At 36.5% G+C, this 16,858-nt stretch overlaps 1 protein-coding gene and 1 pseudogene across 2 annotated transcripts; both read right to left on the reverse strand.

The window, feature by feature from the left end:
- Positions 1-6,420, reverse strand: part of LOC125827357 (DELLA protein GAI-like) — a 56,958-nt pseudogene extending 50,538 nt beyond the window's left edge.
- A 648-nt stretch (positions 6,421-7,068) lies between these two features.
- LOC125827386 (uncharacterized) lies at positions 7,069-15,057 on the reverse strand. 2 transcript variants are annotated; one of them, XM_049506703.1, is made up of 4 exons: positions 14,552-15,057; positions 9,525-9,591; positions 9,150-9,410; positions 7,069-7,674 (listed from the first exon to the last, which is right to left on the reverse strand). In XM_049506703.1, the coding sequence occupies exons 2-4, from the start codon at positions 9,564-9,566 to the stop codon at positions 7,243-7,245; spliced, it is 735 nt and encodes a 244-aa protein (XP_049362660.1). In that variant the 5' UTR covers positions 9,567-9,591; positions 14,552-15,057; the 3' UTR covers positions 7,069-7,242. The 2 variants fall into 2 exon arrangements, with proteins under 2 accessions (XP_049362660.1, XP_049362659.1); XM_049506702.1 differs by having other exon boundaries at positions 9,150-9,591.
- Between the last annotated feature and the right edge of the window lie 1,801 nt (positions 15,058-16,858).

The raw sequence follows: 16,858 nt of genomic DNA on the forward strand, positions 1-16,858 counted from the left end.
GGTGATGACATTCCAGTTGTTTTGGTTTCTTTAATGGAACAATACAAGTGTATATTTGATATTCCTACTGCATTACCACCTCACAGAGGACCCTATGATCACAGAATACCACTCATAGACAATGCAGCACCTATTAGTAAGAGACCTTACAAGTTTCCCGGAGTAAAGAAGGATATTATTGAGAAGTTGGTACAAGAGATGCTAGATCAAGGGGTTGTACAGCACAGTACTAGTCCATATGCATCCCCAGTTGTGTTAGTTGGAAAAAAGGATGGTAGTTGGAGACTTTGTATTGATTACAGGGATTTGAATCATTTAACAGTGAAGGATAAATTCCCAATCCCTATTATTGAGGATCTATTGGATGAGTTGGGAGGTGCTGTGGTGTTCTCTAAGATTGATCTTAGAGCTGGCTATCACCAATTGAGAATGGCAGAATCTAACGTGCATAAAACAGCTTTCAAAACTCATGAGGGTCACTATGAGTTCTTGGTAATGCCCTTTGGGCTAACCAATGCTCCTTCATCATTCCAAAGTCTTATGAATTCAGTTTTCAAACCATTACTCAGAAAATCAGTGTTAGTTTTCTTTGATGATATTTTGGTTTATAGCAAAACTATGTCTGCTCATGTGGATCACTTAAGAACGGTGTTTGAGCTGATGAAGTACCATCAGTTGTATGCTAAAGCATCCAAGTGTGCTTTTGGGGTAACAGAAGTGGAGTACTTAGGACATTCTATCAGTGCTAAGGGGGTAGCAACTGATCCTAAGAAGGTATCTGCAGTACAAGCATGGGGACTGCCTACTACCATCAAGCAACTCAGAGGTTTCATTGGTTTAGCAGGGTACTATAGGAGGTTCATCAAAGGATTTGGAGCTATATGCAGACCTCTACATGACTTACTTAAAAAGGACAATTTTGCTTGGACTGAAGAAGCTACTGCAGCTTTCCTTACTCTCAAAGAAGCCTTGGTGACTGCTCCTGTCTTGGCTCTGCCAAACTATGCTGAACCTTTTGTTATTGAGACAGATGCAAGTGGTACAGGTATTGGTGCTGTCCTAATGCAGCAGGGGCATCGTATTGCATATATTAGTAAAACACTGGCCCCTAGACATCGGTCCATGTGTGTTTATGATAGAGAATTGCTGGCATTGGTTTTTGCTGTGACTAAGTGGTCACATTATTTGTTAAGTAGACCCTTCATAGTCAGGACCGACCAGAAGGCATTGAAGCATCTGCTGGAACAAACTATACACACTGATTTTCAAGTGGCTGGTATCTCAAAGCTTATGGCTTTTGACTTTACTATTGAATACAAAAAAGGACTGGACAACAAGGCTGCTGATGCTCTTTCTAGAAATCAAGGTGCAGAGTTATTGGCCTTGTCCTTGCTTACACCCCATGATACACTTTTCTGTCAGATTCAACAATCTTGGATTTCTGATGCTACTTTACAGAACTTGATCACTAAACTGATAGTGCAACCTTATAAATCCTTTACTTGGATTAACTCTCAGCTTAGGTGGAAGGGAAGATTGGTGGTAGGGTCTGACCATCAGTTGAGAGAACATATTATTCAGTTGTGGCATTCTACACCTCAGGGTGGCCACTCTGGAATGGATGCTACCATTAGGAGATTGCAGTCCCTATTCTACTGGAAGACCATGGTTACAGATGTCAGGAGTTTCATTAATAGATGTGATGTGTGCCAGAGACACAAGTATGATGCCTCAGCTTATCCTGGCTTAATTCAACCTCTACCTATCCCTGAAGGTGTTTGGACTGACATTAGCTTGGATTTCATTGAGGGTTTACCTAAATCTAAAGGCAAGGATGTCATTTTAGTGGTGGTTGATAGGTTGAGTAAGTATGGCCATTTCATTTGCTTGCAGCATCCTTACACTGCTCAGACTGTAGCTCAAAGCTTCTTGGACAATGTGTTTAGGCTGCATGGTATGCCCTCTACTATAGTGAGTGATAGAGACCCTGTTTTCTTGAGTTCATTTTGGCAAGAATTGTTCACCTTGCAAGGAGTTCAGTTGCATAAATCTACAGCCTACCATCCTCAAACAGATGGTCAGACTGAGGTCTTGAACAGGACCTTGGAGACTTATCTGAGGTGTTTCTGCTCAGATAAACCCTTGGAGTGGGTTGCTCACTTGCCTCTTGCTGAGTGGTGGTACAACACAACCTATCATTCAGCTATCAAATGCTCCCCTTATGAAGTTCTTTATGGTCAAAAGCCACCTATTCATCTTCCCTATTTGGCTGGTGAATCCTCTAATGAGATGGTTGACAGGTCCTTGGAGGCTAGGGAAGCTATTATTGCCTTGCTGAAGTTCCAATTGTCCAGGGCTCAACAAAGAATGAGAGATCTGGCCAATAAACATAGGTCTGACAGACAGTTTAGTGTGGGTGATTGGGTCTATTTAAAGCTACAGCCGTACAGGCAGTTCTCTGTGGCCACTAGACCCTTTAACAAGTTAGCTGCCAAGTACTTTGGTCCCTATCTGATTGATGCTAAGATTGGGGAAGTTGCTTATAAGCTTTTGCTTCCAGCAGATGTATTGATCCATCCTACTTTTCATGTATCACAGTTGAAAAAATGCCATGAAGTGCCTGCTGTCCTCAACCATCCTCCAGTGTTACATATATCTAGTCCCTACTGCCCCTTGCCTGAGGCTATATTAGAGAGGAGGATGATCAAGAGGGGTAATAAGGCTGTTTGTCAGGTGTTGGTTAAATGGCTGGGCATTGATGCAACTCAGGCCACCTGGGAATTTCTCACTGAGTTGCAGCATAGATTTCCTTCATTTCAGCCTTGAGGACAAGGCTATTCTTCAATTGGAGGGTATTGATGCAAGTATATGTAGTCGAGTTAGTTAAAATGAATGTAAAGGAATCTGAAAATCTGTTAGAAGCTGTTAGAACTGTTAGGCAGTTAACACTGTTCAGCTGTCAAGAAATTAGTTAGTTAGTTTCTTTTGTTGTATTCTTCTTTAAGTCATTTTACCCATTTGATTAGTTGTATAAATACATGGGAAATGTACTGATTCACTCATTCATGAATAATATCATTCTATTCTTTCTTCCTTCTTCTACATCTTCTCAGCTAATATTCTCGGTTGTACCCTGAATTAGTTTTCATCTTCTTCGAGCCACAACTCCTAGATTAACTACTATCATCACAATTGATTGTGAGTGCATCAGTCCCTCAGGTGACAACTATATTGCTCGATGGGACCCTCCAAAAACGATTTTGCACCATGCCAGATCCTCCAAAAATACATAGCCTTTGGAAGATCCTAGACAAAAGATTAGCTAGAGGAATTTCCGAGTTTTAATTGGAATATTTTTCTTCTGATTGGCAGGAATCTTAAGGGCTTTCACTTGTTTACTGTGGAAGACTGTCCCATAGGTAACAACTATATTGCTCGGACCTTCCAAATATATAGCCTTTGGAGGATCCTACACAAACCCGAGAGTACATTTTTGAAAGAGCCTGAGCAACATAGGTTGACAGTTTCTCATTATATTTGAAAGCTGAAAAATGCTGATTAATTTCAAAACTGATTTATTTCCGGAGGGCAGCTACAACTTGCTACGTCGCCCTCCATCCAAGTTTAAAGGGAGTGACTGGAAAGTACTTTTCTAGTTGCAACGAGTATAAGACAAGCAAGCTTGCACGAGACCGAGTTTTGGCTCGGAATCTTTGGGATTTCAGCAACAATCTGATAAATGCATTTCAAAAAGATTATTGATAAATAGAAAAGAGTCGTTGGAAATCCTGCTAAATTGTTATTACTACACTTGCATTCATTTGTTGTGAAACTGTTGTAGAAGGTAGTAGCTTTAAGCTTATCTGGTTCTGTTCCCAATTTATAGTCTATCTGTGTATGTTTCTTTATGTTAACTTACTTATGTTTTAAATCTATCTAGAATTTTAGTTTTTTGCTCTCTTTTCGTTTCTAAATTGACCTGATGTGAAAATGCCTCTTAAATTTTAGTTGAACCTTTCCATGTGTAACAAGTAAGCTAGTTTAACATTTCACTTATGGTAGTTGTCGACAATCTTAGTCCCAAGCCTATGAATGAGGGAAGCAGATTAATGCTCTTCGTTTCGTTTCTCAATTATGGATTTTTGTGTAAGAAGTCGCTTGTGCTCCTCTTTCTCTAGTACCACTGCTATATGTGAGGGGGCATCCCTTCTTCGCAAGGGATAGATATCATTGTCCTTGCGTTGTTAAGGGATTCAGCCAAATGTGACAAGCGATCCTGTAGAGAATTAATAGAAGAAAAGTATAATTGGAAAACCTTCTACTAGCCCAAGATTGTTAACTAGAATTGGAAGATTCAACTAAAGAAACAAAAGCTAAAAAGGAGAACAAGAATTTTGGTGGAAAACTTTGTTAGGAAAGAAGACTCTTGAATTGGAGAGTTTGTATTCCCCAATATATTGCAGATAACATGAGTGATCTAAGGTAAATCTTTTATACAGAAAATAGTGTTACAAGACAGAATTATATTACAAGTTCTGAATATGACATTAAGGAGGAACATCCAGGTGCTACCCTCAACAGCAACAACAACAACAAATCTAGTGTAGTCCCATAAGCAGGGTCTAGGGAGGGTTGAGTGTACGCAAACCTTCCTCCTATCTCGTGGAGGTAAAGAGACTGTTTTCAAAAGATTGTACCCTTCGCATTATCAAATCTAATGGATACAAATGTTATCAATTTGGGCCGTCTGATACATCTAAGACGGTACCTGTAAACTGTAAAAGAAGAGCAACATATAAAACTACGTATTGGATGAAGCAGGACAACTACAAAGAAACCTCCTCAGAGTAGCAGGATTTTCCAGGACAGCTGCAGAGCAACCTCACCCATTGACTAATCCCTAGACTTGGCGACATAGCCGCACCAAGCAGATGTGGTGATGAGCGGGCGACTATGCCAACTCAACATAAGACACCCATCTTTCTCTTCTACTCTATATCCTTCTTCATTTGTGAACAAGGCCAATAACATGTTTGCGTTTCTGTACGTATTTGAACCCAGGTTGAACCCTGCAGAGTTAAACCTCACTCGCCATTGACTCAACATCTCGTGTCGCACAATTCGCTTAGTTCCTTCGCAAGTCACCAAATTATAGATCTCCCGCCCTAGGTACTGCTCCGCCATATCCAAGTCTCGATTGTTGGTCTGAGTTGACTCTGAGTTCTCCAGCACGTTGAACATTGTTGAATAGTAAAGCCATGCTTCCTTAATCCTGTTCATATAGCAACTCCCATTGTGATTCGCTTCTTGTTCGGCGATGGTCACAATCTTCGGTTGTATTTGTTTTATTAAATCCAACACTTACTCAAATGCTCCTGGAATGGAAAACAAACGGTGAAGCTCAAAAACAGAGTTCACAGCCACTGTTTCCACATTACTGGGTCTAATATTCAACATTGGTGCTTCAAGATCAGCTAAAGTATGGACCATGAATCCACAGAATTCAAATTCTACACCAATTGACTCTGCAAATTGGGCGAGTTTAAAACCAACCTCCCATAAGGGATCGCTACCTTCATGAGGATTAGGTTGGCCACTAATTCCTGAGAGCCGAAAAGCTGGTGGACCGCCAGGACGCAAAGCGAGAGCCTGCAAAAGTGCCGGCCATTGCAAACCTTGATTCAAGCTGAAATCAATTACATGTACTCTCTTGGAATCAGCGAAGGCCTCCAAAATGGATTGATTGGCTGAGAAGTGCGCGAATTTGAGTAAGGGGCAACTCTCGTAGAAGCTCATATGCAAGAGTTGGTCCGTGGAATAGAATGATTCGACAATATCTCGTGGATTCATTCTGTGAATCTTATGATACAAAGCATCTGTAAAATAAGTCGCCACTTTCTTCATTGCTCCTCCAATTGTAAGTCTTCTTAATTGACTGTTTAGTACATCCGCTAGAGTTAAGTTGTTCTCTTGGATCGCCTCGGCACAAGCCATCAACGCATTGACAAGCCTAATGCTAGTCTCTTCGTTCACTGTCCTACCAGTATCTGGCAATAAATGGCCGCGAAATTCGGATCCACCGCTGGTGTTGTTGCAAAGTGCTCTGAAATCAACATTAAATATCCTAATCTCTTGGTGATCATCAATTTGTTTATTATTATTAAACCAGCTGGAAGATGCACTTGATGATACAATCATCGAATCATCACCACCACCACCACCAGCAGTGGATATCTGCTGCTGGCGGTCGTCTACACTGGTAGAAGAGGACGAATTAGGAATATTGTTATCTGAGATCAAACTGTGAGTCCAGCCTGACATATCAGAAGCAGCGTAGATGATTGCATTTGTATTAGAAACAAAGGATTCTTCATCTTCCATAATTGTATCCATGGATATCTCTCGTGAACTCATTTTTCTTTTTTTGTGGGGTAAATTGCTGGAATTACCTTCCTCCTTATATTATCTTTTCTTTCTCTTTTTAGTGTTTTCGGAGAGATCTGGCTTTCATTTCATACGCGTAGAGGATCGATCAAGCATTGTACTCTCTCAGCTCACCTTTGATTAGTTAATAATTATTTATTATTTACATGTAAGTGAACGGGGAGACTATTTATTTAACAAAACAATAACTCTAGTCAACAAAGGGATCGTGATCCAAAACAAAAGACAGCTCCCATTTGACATATATTGTATTTAATTTGAAAATAACAACTGAAGACGTGTTTCAAATTTGAAAAAAAGTTATTTTGATTAGTTAGTTTTCAAGTGAACTATTTTTTCCATTCACAATTTTTTATTTATTTTCAAATATTATATTCTACTTTCTATTAGCAAACACCTACTAAAATTGCGAGGAAATTTTGACTGAATTTCCTAGGACATGTCTAACGACGTAGATAAAGATTTGATTCGAGAAATGTTGGACTTTTTTTTTAAAAAAAATCCAAATCTAACTTAAAAACTAAGGAGCTTTCATCTTGAAAAAAGCAGTGGCCTGTCTCTAGAATAAGCACCAAGAGTCATGAAACTAAAGAGTCCTAATTTTAACTTGTTCGAACTAACATGAAATATAGCATAGAAGAAATTTAAGAGTCAACTGACATAACAAAGGTTGAAAAGTTTAGCCACGACTAACTATGATTCTCGTTTCACTGCTCAACAAAGCCCTCACACATTTATTTATTTACACTACACCCTGGTGAAATCATCAAGAGAGCCACTAAGATCAAAAAAGGGAGTTCAGCTGGCCTTTGCAACAGGGAAGTGCAGTTTTGTGATAGAGTTCTGAAGAAAACTTCTCCCACAAAATGGATCTGGGCTGTCAATATCGAAATCCACAACGCTAGACTGTACCTCGCTCGACGAAGGTGTGATATTGCTATCATCCAGAGGATGGTTACTTATCTGAGAACTCTCTCCATGTTTACGAGCTTGCTTCTTGTCTCTACCCTTGCTCCCTCGTGAGGATTTGCCATTGTTTTTCTGCTTATTCTTCCCATTCTTCTTCTTGCCACTCTTATGGCTTTGTCCCTTGTTTGGGTTTGGCAAATGTGACACTGATGTTGGAATAGGATCATAAACATCTGGAGCCCACGTTACCGTCAGCTTCCTCGGTAGACTGCCTTGTTTCTCACGGCCACCTTTTATGGCAGATACAAGCTTCAAAGGAGTCTGTGAATAAATAAAACACAGAAGGAAAGAGAAAAAAAAAGGACTGTTAACATCTGCAGTTACTTGATTGCTCAACCGTGAAACAATCGCCATTTAGAGTCGCTCTCTGTATCTGAAACAGCAGTTCTATGCTCCAGTGCTGTTTCCACTATACTGTAACTTCAGTGTATGATACAACTAGCCACATTGCTTACAATACAAATTAAATCCAAGAAAGCCAAGAAATAATGGCTTGTGGGAGTCGTATTGCTGACAACCCCAAGGAGAATGCAAAGACCAGAAGCAGCATACCAGGGAAAGGTGGTCAAGAGTATAAACAAAAAAGCAAACCAATATGTGGGTATGAATGAATATTTGTGTGTATTCACTGTATCCTATTCTTTTTTAACAAGGTATATTGTACTCTATCTGTCCCAATTTATGTGGCACTTTGTCAAACAGTTTAAGTCACTTAAACTGAGGATTTGCGCATGGAACCTTCAATTTTTTTGAAATGAAATTTATATATTTGTAAACTACGTAAAAAGTACTATAAGTCACAATAATTGATAATTCAAACTGTTTAAAAGATCTATGAAAAAATCACGGTCAAATATAGACTTGTTTGAATCTCAAAATTCGAAAAGTGCCACATAAAATGGGATAGAGGGAGTATTTCTTTTACCAATATGTTTTTTTCTTTTCTTGATATAATACATAACCTATTCATGAAAATGGATAGCAAAATGAATCCTACATTGAATCGACCATAACCAACACATATCTCAGAAGAAACTGAAACATGGTACACAAACCATTGAAAAATCCTAATAGTAGTATTCATGATGACCTAGTACTCAATGTCAAAGTATATAAGACTGAGCAACTAAAAACCAAAGCAAGTTATGGTTACAAACAACTCAAACCAAACACTTAATCCAAGAAAGACAGGAAATTGTGGCTTGTGGGGGATTCTAATCAATAATAACCCCAAGAAGAACAGCTAAAAACCGAAAGCAACATACCACAGAAAAGTGGTCAAACCAGATCCAAAGAAGGATATAAAAGGAAGGAGAGAGTGAGTTCATTCCTACGTTTCAAACAATCATTCTATATAATAATCATATGTAATACACATCCATCCCTGAAAAAGCAAAGGAAGAACCAATCCACACAGACTAACACAACAAACCTTACCATTAACTTGTTATGGGAAAAATCATACCTTACCATTAATACTTTCTTTTTTAATACTCATGTACTTCACCATCAACACTTCACAAGTAGTATTCAAGATTACCACCAACTCAACTGATAAGTAACATAAAGCAGACAACTGTTGATTGTCTTAATGAAAACAAGATATATGTATGTATTGGCCAATATATTTTCACGGATAACAAATAGGCAAAAAGATCAAGAAGTCCTCTTTCATAATATCAATACACCAAGGATAAGGAACTTGATGAACATTATTGAAGACACAGAAAACTCACTGGCAGAGATATGGAACGCGAGTAAGGCAAATCAGGAGATTTAGCATCAGCACCATGTGTCATTACTTCAGCATTCATGTCACCCTCTAGCTCCTTCCCACCAAATTCTGCAGGAGGCACGCTAATACCAGAGCATGGAAATGTTGCACATTTGATCAAGCATTTTACAGAAGCATTACCAGAGTCACTTCCATGGGTATCTTTAGTTACATCTTCCTTCACAGTCTCAGCATTGCACTTATCATTTGAGTCTTCAGCATCCTGAATATTGAGATAATCAGTGAAATGGTGGCCAAGATCATTCACAGAAAGACCACCTATATTTCCAAAAGCACAATATTGCGTCCCCTTTGATGACTTGCAATGAACGCCTACATTTTCAGACGCCGACTTGTAGCTAGCAGGGCAATCGTCCATCAATTACAAAGAAAACAGCAAAGACCTGCCAAAATATGCAAAGAAAATCTAAGCACAATAGTATCAAGAACGTTCATTTGTAGAACTAATGTAGACAGCTAAAGGAACTGCATTAGCAACAAGCTATGATTTTCTCCGCAATCTACGATTAACCTTTGAACCTTTACTATTCCAGCCTTCTTACATGAGTTGAAACAGATCTAGAAAACAAGGAATCATCAAACCAATCAAATGCAGTAATTACTTCTATACAAACCGGTCTATTCAATAAAATCAGATAAGGATCTTACATGCCATTCAGATGCATCAAAAAACCAACAATCTACCCACAAGGTTTATGAAATAAGAATGATCAAACAACTTTTAAAAGCACAGGTAAAAATGGGAGAAACCCAACCACCACCAGTAGCAAATCCTGCGTATATCATGCGCCAGTTAACTTTTGTACAGACCATGTATATATAATAAGTCATAAGAAATCAACTAAATATCTATAAATATTTTATTGTGAAGCCAGGATGTTCCTGGGTTCAGATGAACTCATAGATTAATTGGATAAGCCCCTGGACATACCAATATACAGAATTTACATTTATGCATATTTTACATGTTTTTACACTTAGATTCGATTACTGTGCATATGGTTATGTGACTAATCTATGAGCCGTATATAATATATGAAATTGAATTCCTACTACATAAATTGCTGTCACATCCTTTAGAGACCTTCTAGATGTATATTACTTACTCCCTTCCCCGTATCTCTTTTTATATAACTTTACGTATTCAATACTAAGCACCAGCGAACCACATGACTGATTGCGATACAGTTGGGTGGCTACTTTAGTTGTAAGCCCAACCACTTTAGTTATGTGATTGCTCAGAGTCTTTATTAAATTACCATTTTATTCTTGTTTGTCGGGCTGCGTTTCATTTGGATTCTTAGATGCTCCTGTTGCTCTGTGATTGGGTTTAAATTCTTTTTCATTATGTACTTAAGTATGGATTCAGTTACGGTTTGATTATTAATCTGTGCTTGTTTCGATTAATTATTATTGTTGGATTTTTCTATTTATGTTATTGAATGGTTTGGATGTAATAAATAAGGTTCACTTAATAAGGATAAAATTAAGCATCGGTTACTGATCTTGAGTTTTTGGGTGGTGATTCTTTCTTTTTTAATAACCAAGATGTCCAGGCTAGCTTGCGTGCACCTCGACTAATTTCATGAATACCTATCACATCCCACCAACAACAACTTAATCCACCAAGGCAAAAACAAAGACAAATGGAAAGAAATCACCTAGTGTCTCCTTTCTTAAAAAAGAAAAAACTCTTCCTCAAAAAGGAATCACCTAGTGTTTTTGTCTCCGCTAGGATTTGAACCCGAGACCTCATGGTTCTTAACCCATTTCATTGACCACTCTAATATTTCCTTTTTCTACTTTCTTTCCTATAGGTTTGTAAATCCTTTTAGATAATTGCTAATCATAGGACATTATTGTATCATATTTGACTTTCTTCTCCGCTGTGTACAAAACATTACAAACGAAAAAGGAACAATTAATGATACATATATCGCATTTGACAAGACACAAATAAATGAAAATGAGCAGACGTGGACGCATTTTAACAAAGAAATTCACTTATTTGGGCTAATGTGTTACAACTTCACAATTGCAGATGGATGATTGCTATGATCCAATAGATACACACACATCAAAAATACAAACGAAAAACAATAACATGCATACACATAAACATCAAACTATGTATGTGACTTATCTGCAGCATATTATTAATAGTATTAAATTCTCTACTGCATAAACTGCCGTCAGGACCTTCAGGACGGTCTATGAGACTTACTAGATATATATGTACTCACTCTCAGACTCCCTCTCTCATATCTCTTTTTAAATAGCTTCACACATTCAATTCCACGCACCAGCGAACCACATGACTAATCCAGTTGGATGGCGACTTTAATGGTAAAGCCCAACCACTTAGGTCGTGTGGTGGCTCAGAATCTTTATCTAATTATCGTTTTTATTCTTGTTTGTTGGTCTACATTTCATTTGAATTCTTAGATGCTCCTTTTACTGGGTGTTTTTTTTTCTTTTTTGATGACAAGGGAAACCTGCAATCGATACCCTTTGGGTGTGCACATGGTAAAACTCCCGCTCCTATGCAATAGCTCGCAAACCACACATGAGAGGTAACCCGTACCAGGCAAGCCCAGAGTTATGAGCTCGACCTAGAAGGCAAACCCCTTGCTTTCATTGGCTAGGGATTTTGAACTTGAGACCTCCAACATAGAAGTCCCAAACTCAAACCACAGGGCCACCCCGAAGGATACTGTATGATTTGGTTTAACAACAACAACAACCCAATGAATGATTGGGTTTAAATCCCTTTTAATTATGTACTTAAGCACGGATACAGTTAAAGTTTGATTATTAATTTGCCTATTGGATTAATTATTATTGATGGATGTTTATATTTATGTTACTGGATATATGGTTTGCTCGATAAGGGGAAAATTAAGCGTCAGTTATGATCTTGAGTTTATGGGTGGCAGAGGCGGATCTAGGATTTCGAGTCACTGGGTGCCAAGCAGAGGTGGACCCACATGATTTGATAGGGGTGCACCCGTTAACTTCGAAAAAAATCATATATATATATATATATATCCTGAGAAACGTATAATCAACAGTGCACCTATAAGAAGCGTAGGGATGCCCTTGTGTAGTTGGTACAAGCAAGAGGAATCACTCGCGAGAATACAATTCAAATCTAGCTAGAGCCTATTTCAGTAATTTTATTTTAAATTTAGCTTAGAGCTCATATTTGAGTCATTAGTGACCAAGCAAATACTACATTATTCGTTAATTGTAGTAAAAGTTTCACTAACTACCTAAATTAAGATAGTATTGATGCACCGAAATCTTCAAATTTTGGAGTCGCCTCTAATGTCCAGTAGACTCAGATTAAATCAACTTTAGATTCAGAATTATTCGTCTTATGGACGGATGGGTGAGTGGGATTGGACGACGGACTGAAGGTTGAAGCTTTGATTAATGACAGATTTTTATTGTTGAAAAGTTTAAAGGAACAACCAAGGTTTCAATGGTGAAGAGAAAAAAAAATTCTTTATGCATGTTTAATCAAATAAAAGAAAATTCAAAAATTAAATTAGTTAAAAAATAATTATTGATTAATACTTAATAATAATAAGTTAATAAGTAAAAAATATATATAAAAAAACAAAAGAGATTGTGCCTTGTAGTTAAAAAATAAACGCTCCCTACAGTTAAAAAAAAAGAAAAAAAAAAGTTGCCTGCAGGGGTTCGATCCCGCGAACTTAGACCCGAAAATATGATCGCTTACCACTGGCACCAGAGAAGACTTTTGTTTACTGGGTGGCACATTTATTATTTATACATATAGTGTGTATAAATACCTATATATAAATAGAGTTTCCGTCGAAGCTCGTGGGTGGCGTGGCACCCCCACGAGTCTTAATAGATCCGCCCCTGATGGGTGGTGATTCTATAACCCATAATATATAATCTCTTTGGTTCAATTTGTTTGTCTTATTTTTCTTTTTATTTTGTTTCAAAAAGAATGTCTTGAAAACTCTTTAATTCCAACTTTTCACCTAACATGTTTAAAATAACAAGATTAAAGGACACTTTGATACATTCTAAATTATCTTTAGTTTAAGACCACAAGATTAAAAGTTCTTCTTTACTTAAACTTCATGTCAAGTCAAAAGCAGACAATCAAATTGAAGCAAAGGGAGTACAATATTTTCTTTTTCTTCAATCTTTTCTATAGGTTTCTATAGGGAGTACAAAAGAACACTCACCTTCAGAAACTGAAAGTGACGAAAATAAGGATGCTACGATGGATGTGTGGATATACTAGAAGAAAAAAGATTAAAATGAGAATATACTAGACAAGGTGGGAGTGACTTCAGTGGAAGACAAAATGCATGAAGAGGAGTTAAGATAGTGCAGACATGTGATGAGGAGAGACACAAATACCCTAGTGCGGAGGTGTGAGAGGTTCTCTATGGATGGATTCAAGAGAGGTAGAGGTAGACCAAAGAAGTATTGGGATGAGGTGATGCAGCTCACTGAGGACATGCTCTTATATAGAAAGGTGTGGAGGTCACTGATTCGGGTAGAAGGGTAGTAGCTAGGAGTGTTTTTGACTTGTTATTCATACTAGTAGTCGTAGTATTACTCTTGTTTCTTGTTCTTCGATTTTTGTTATTATATGTTGTTTCATGTAGTTTGATCATAATATTATTTTGTTGCGGTATTGTTCTGCTACTATCGGTTGTTTTTATCACTTTATGTTCTTTCCATTATTTCTATTACTTCGTTTCCTAGACTGCTTTTATCTTGAGCAGAGGATCTATTGGAAACAACCGTTCTACCTCTAAGGTAGAGGTCAGGTCTGCGTAAACTCTACGCTCCCCAGACACCACTTTGTGGGACTATATTGGACATGTTGTTATTGTTTTCTATAGCTTTGTAAATCCTTTTAGATATTTGCTTATCATATAAGACATTCCAATATCACATATGTCTTTCTTCTCCGCTACATACAAAACATTACAAATGAAAAAAAACAATTAACAATACATATATCGCTTTAGACAAGACAAAAATAAATGAAAATGAGGAAGACAAGGACCCTCTTTAACAAAGAAAGCCACTAATCCAGTCTATAGTGTTACAACTTCCCAACTGAAGATGGACGATTGCTATCGTCCAATAGATACACACATTCAAAATACAAACGAAAAACAATAACCAGCATACACATAAACTTCAAATCCTGGAACCGCCTGTAAGCCGCCACCATAACAACAATTGAAGTGAATAGAAGATTATTCCAAACAACACTAGCCAAATTCCATGCTTTATAATAAATTAACAAATAAAAATAAAACAAAACCAATTTCAGAATATTACCTCTGCGTTTGACGATTGAAATAAACCTTGTCAGATCCTCCAAACAAAGACGCACCAAAGATCACGAACTATACCAACAGATTTGGGTACAAATATCAGGAAATGAAACCGCAATGAGCAATTGGAAAAACCGGTGATTCAAAAAAAGAAGTAAACGTTAACTAAGACTATTAGCCCAATCAAATTTTTCCATGTTTTTCAGACGATGAAAGCACAAAAAAACCATAGAAAGATGCAGCATGCGGTGGAGTGAATAGATCAAATACAGAAGGCACCGAATGCATTGCTCGATGCTCTTCAACAATAAAATCCCTAATTCAAAACCCTAGCTCAGGGATCAGCTTAGAGAAGATGAAAACCAATAATTTTTTATTTTTTTTGCGATTTGGAAAGATAAAATCAAATGATTATATCATGGAGATTGGCATCGAAAAAGAGTGAAGAAAGTAGAAGAGCATAAATCGGACAGAAACGCCTTATCCGGCAAATAAAAAATGAGGAACCGTGCAAATAAACGCATACGGTTTGTAGATATATATATTGATATTTTTGGAAAAAGAAAATTCAGTAGAATATGGATTATTTTTTTTATAATTATGATATTTGAATCAGTTTACACGCATCTTAATGGATCGACATTCAAGATAGATGACTGATAATTATTTTGGTCTTGCCATAGAAAAATGGTTTGATTTATTTAGATAATTAATGAAGATGAGCAATAGTGGGTAATATATTTATGACTACACAATCATTTGTAATGTTCCAATTTTGGTCGGAAGATGGATTTAGAAAATCCATCAATATATATTTACTTATAAAATGATACTCCTTCCCTTTAATAATAATTGTCCACTATATTATTTTGAGATATTTAATTAGGGATGACAATGGGGCTGTGCAGGTTGAGCTTAATTCGCTCCGCCCCGCATAACAATTTTTTTCATTTTCAACCCACTCCACATAGATCCCCGCATAATTTTTTTAATATTTTCTTTTTCTAGTTAAGTTTGATACTAAAAAATATAATTCATAAAAATAAATTCATTTTTCATTAAGTTGTATTAATTTAATAGGATAGTGACTTAAATTTTTATTTTTTAGAGGTCAATTGGAAAACATGTAAGAAATGATATTATTTTTTATTGAACCATTTCATTTACTGTCTTGAATATTTTAGTAGGCTTAAAGATATTATCTTAATAAATAATATTCTATCACTCTTATAACATGTAAAAAGTTAATACTCATAAGTTTAAACTCACATACAATCACATATACCCACAACCCACCCATCACGCATTAGTTTTGAAAAAAACCACTTCATGGTGGAGTGATGGTTTTATTATAATACTAGTAAGTTGTATGGTATGATAGAAATATTTTTTTAGATATAATGGTTCTTTTATTATTAGAAAGTTAAGATGTTAGATTATTTATACTTGTATAATCATGTTAGAAGTTACATTTTCTATGAGTTTATTTAATCATGTTTGTAGTTATTTCAAACTATTGATGTATTTTTATAATTTTATGTTATTATACTATATTGTAAATTAAAAATTTAAAGATCCATAGGGCTTGCGCCCCATGTCTCAAGGCTTACGCCTCGCCCTATACTAAGTAAAACGTCTTGCCTCATGCCCCCGCACTTTGTTTGGATGATTGTTACGTGTTGTTTCATATGAATATATCGTATTGCATTCTATTGTGTTGTATTGTATCGTACTGTATTGTTTTAATGAATATAATATTTGGATAGGTTGTATCGTTCTCCGTCGTTACATAATGTCACACATATCATGAATGATAAACCTACAAGTAAAGAAGGTACATGATAGAGATACTATGAAAAATAGGGTAAAAGATGAAATACAATTATTAAATAATAAATAAAAATAAAATGAGAAGAAAATATTAGGGTAACGACACAAACACATCAAATCAGTCGTTTCATAAAATGAGTCTTTTCATTGTTACCTAACGATGAATTTAAACAATATAATTTAAATAGCAATTAAAACAAAATGATATTTAAACTAACAATACAATATAATACAATACAACATGTAACAACCATCCAAATAAGGGGTAAAACACTGTGTGGTTGTTTAGTTGGAATAAATTTTAGTCTAACAATAAGGATTTCTATTTTTATATAATATGTATTTTTATTTAATGTTGATTGGATTATGGATATATAAAATAAAAGGATGGTGATTAAAATTAAGTCGTGAAAAGTCAAAAGGGAGAAAAAGAAAATAAGGTAAACGAAACTCAATAACGGACCAGTGCCGTGCTAGTTGC

The sequence above is a fragment of the Solanum verrucosum genome, unplaced genomic scaffold (assembly GCF_900185275.1).
Source record: "Solanum verrucosum unplaced genomic scaffold, falcon-dt-bn FXZP01000138.1, whole genome shotgun sequence".
Taxonomy (NCBI): domain Eukaryota; kingdom Viridiplantae; phylum Streptophyta; class Magnoliopsida; order Solanales; family Solanaceae; genus Solanum; species Solanum verrucosum.